The sequence below is a fragment of the Acanthisitta chloris genome, unplaced genomic scaffold (genome assembly GCF_000695815.1).
Source record: "Acanthisitta chloris isolate BGI_N310 unplaced genomic scaffold, ASM69581v1 scaffold10574, whole genome shotgun sequence".
Lineage (NCBI taxonomy): Eukaryota > Metazoa > Chordata > Aves > Passeriformes > Acanthisittidae > Acanthisitta > Acanthisitta chloris.
In genome coordinates this window covers 1-1,341 of record NW_008668759.1, presented here as the reverse complement: position 1 = coordinate 1,341, position 1,341 = coordinate 1, and the positions used below count along the sequence as shown (strand labels likewise).

General features: G+C 48.8%; 1 protein-coding gene across 1 annotated transcript in view; it reads right to left on the bottom strand.

The window, feature by feature from the left end:
• Positions 1–1,274, bottom strand: part of LOC103800673 (solute carrier family 22 member 13-like) — a gene marked incomplete at its 5' end in the record, with an annotated part of 2,367 nt that extends 1,093 nt beyond the window's left edge. The window contains 2 exons of the mRNA XM_009073056.1: positions 751–949; positions 1,180–1,274. Of these exons, the coding sequence (XP_009071304.1) occupies positions 751–949; positions 1,180–1,274 (294 nt within the window). The remainder of the gene's footprint in view (positions 1–750; positions 950–1,179) is intronic.
• Between the last annotated feature and the right edge of the window lie 67 nt (positions 1,275–1,341).

The following is a 1,341-nucleotide window of genomic DNA, read 5'->3' as shown; positions in this document are numbered from 1 at the left end:
AGCAGCACTCACAGATGGGGACTGGGGATGCGTGGTGACAACAGTGTCACCTGCAGGGAACCATTGCCTCTGACAGTGCCTGAGTATGGACCGAGCAGCTCTGGCCTGGTGGCCACCTTCAGCACATTCTGCATCCATCATCTCACCTGCCCAACCATTAATTTTGCTAGAGGACAGTTCTGCTTACAGGTGGCCTACAGGGCTCAGCTCTACCCTCTGCTATCATTGAATCATGTCATATCATAGAATCATAGAATTTTAGGGGTTGGAATGGACCTTAAAGATCATCTAGCCCCAACACCCTGCCATTAGCAGAGACACCTCCCCACTAGACCAGGTTGCTCAAGGCCTCATCCAGCCTGGCTTTCAAGACCACCAGGGTTGGGACATCCATTACTTCCCTTGGCAACCTGTTCCAATGTCTCACCATCCTCACAGTAAAAAATTTTTGCCTAATATCTAGCCTAAATTTCCTCTCCTTCAACTTGAACCCATTAACCCTTGCCCTATCTCTGCAGTTCCTAAGAAACTTGCTAGGCAAGCAAATGTTTGCTGATTGGAATGGGCCTTTGGGGGTTAATGAGGTCCCTTGCGTCCACAGCACCATGGTCAGCTCAAGCCCTGAGGGATGCAAGCCAGCCTAGCTGGGAGGACAGGACCTGCACCAGCAAAGGAAGGGTTGGGGTTCTCTCCCCTCCTCTCCCAGAGGATGTCCTCTCAGGGGGGGATGAAGCACCTTCAGGTTTTTTTGATGATCAGACACACGAGGCCACTCAGTACCAGGAGAACAGCCTGGGTTTTTCTCCTCCCAAACCACTGCAGCGCAAAGATACAACCAATGCGGGCTGGGATTTCCACTGCTCCAAAGGCAAGCTGAGTCAGGTAGATGTCCAGGCCAAAATTTGTCACATTCAGACTCAGTCCATAGTAGACAAAGCTGTTCACAAACCTGAAAGTCAGGCAGGGTGGCAATGAGCGTATCTATTAGCCATGAGTAAATGCAATATTGATCTCCAGTGACAACATTTAGACCAAGGCACAGCATTTCCAAGGGGACATAAAACCAAAGGAATACCACAGGACTGCCAAAGATGGAATGGCTCTAAGCTTTTTTAAAAACCACATAGCATCCTAAATAGCCAGAAACAAGAACACAAAGAGGAGCAGGGGATGTCTTACCAGGCACATGACATGATTAAAGTGACATTCCGGAGGTGCTTCTTCCGAAAGAGATCCAGCAGACTTCCAGACTTGGCCTGTTTCTCAGGTTTCAGCTTCAAAGCACAGAAAACCAAAGAATCAAAGCAGGAAAAGGATGCACATGGTCAGCTCCTTTTCAAT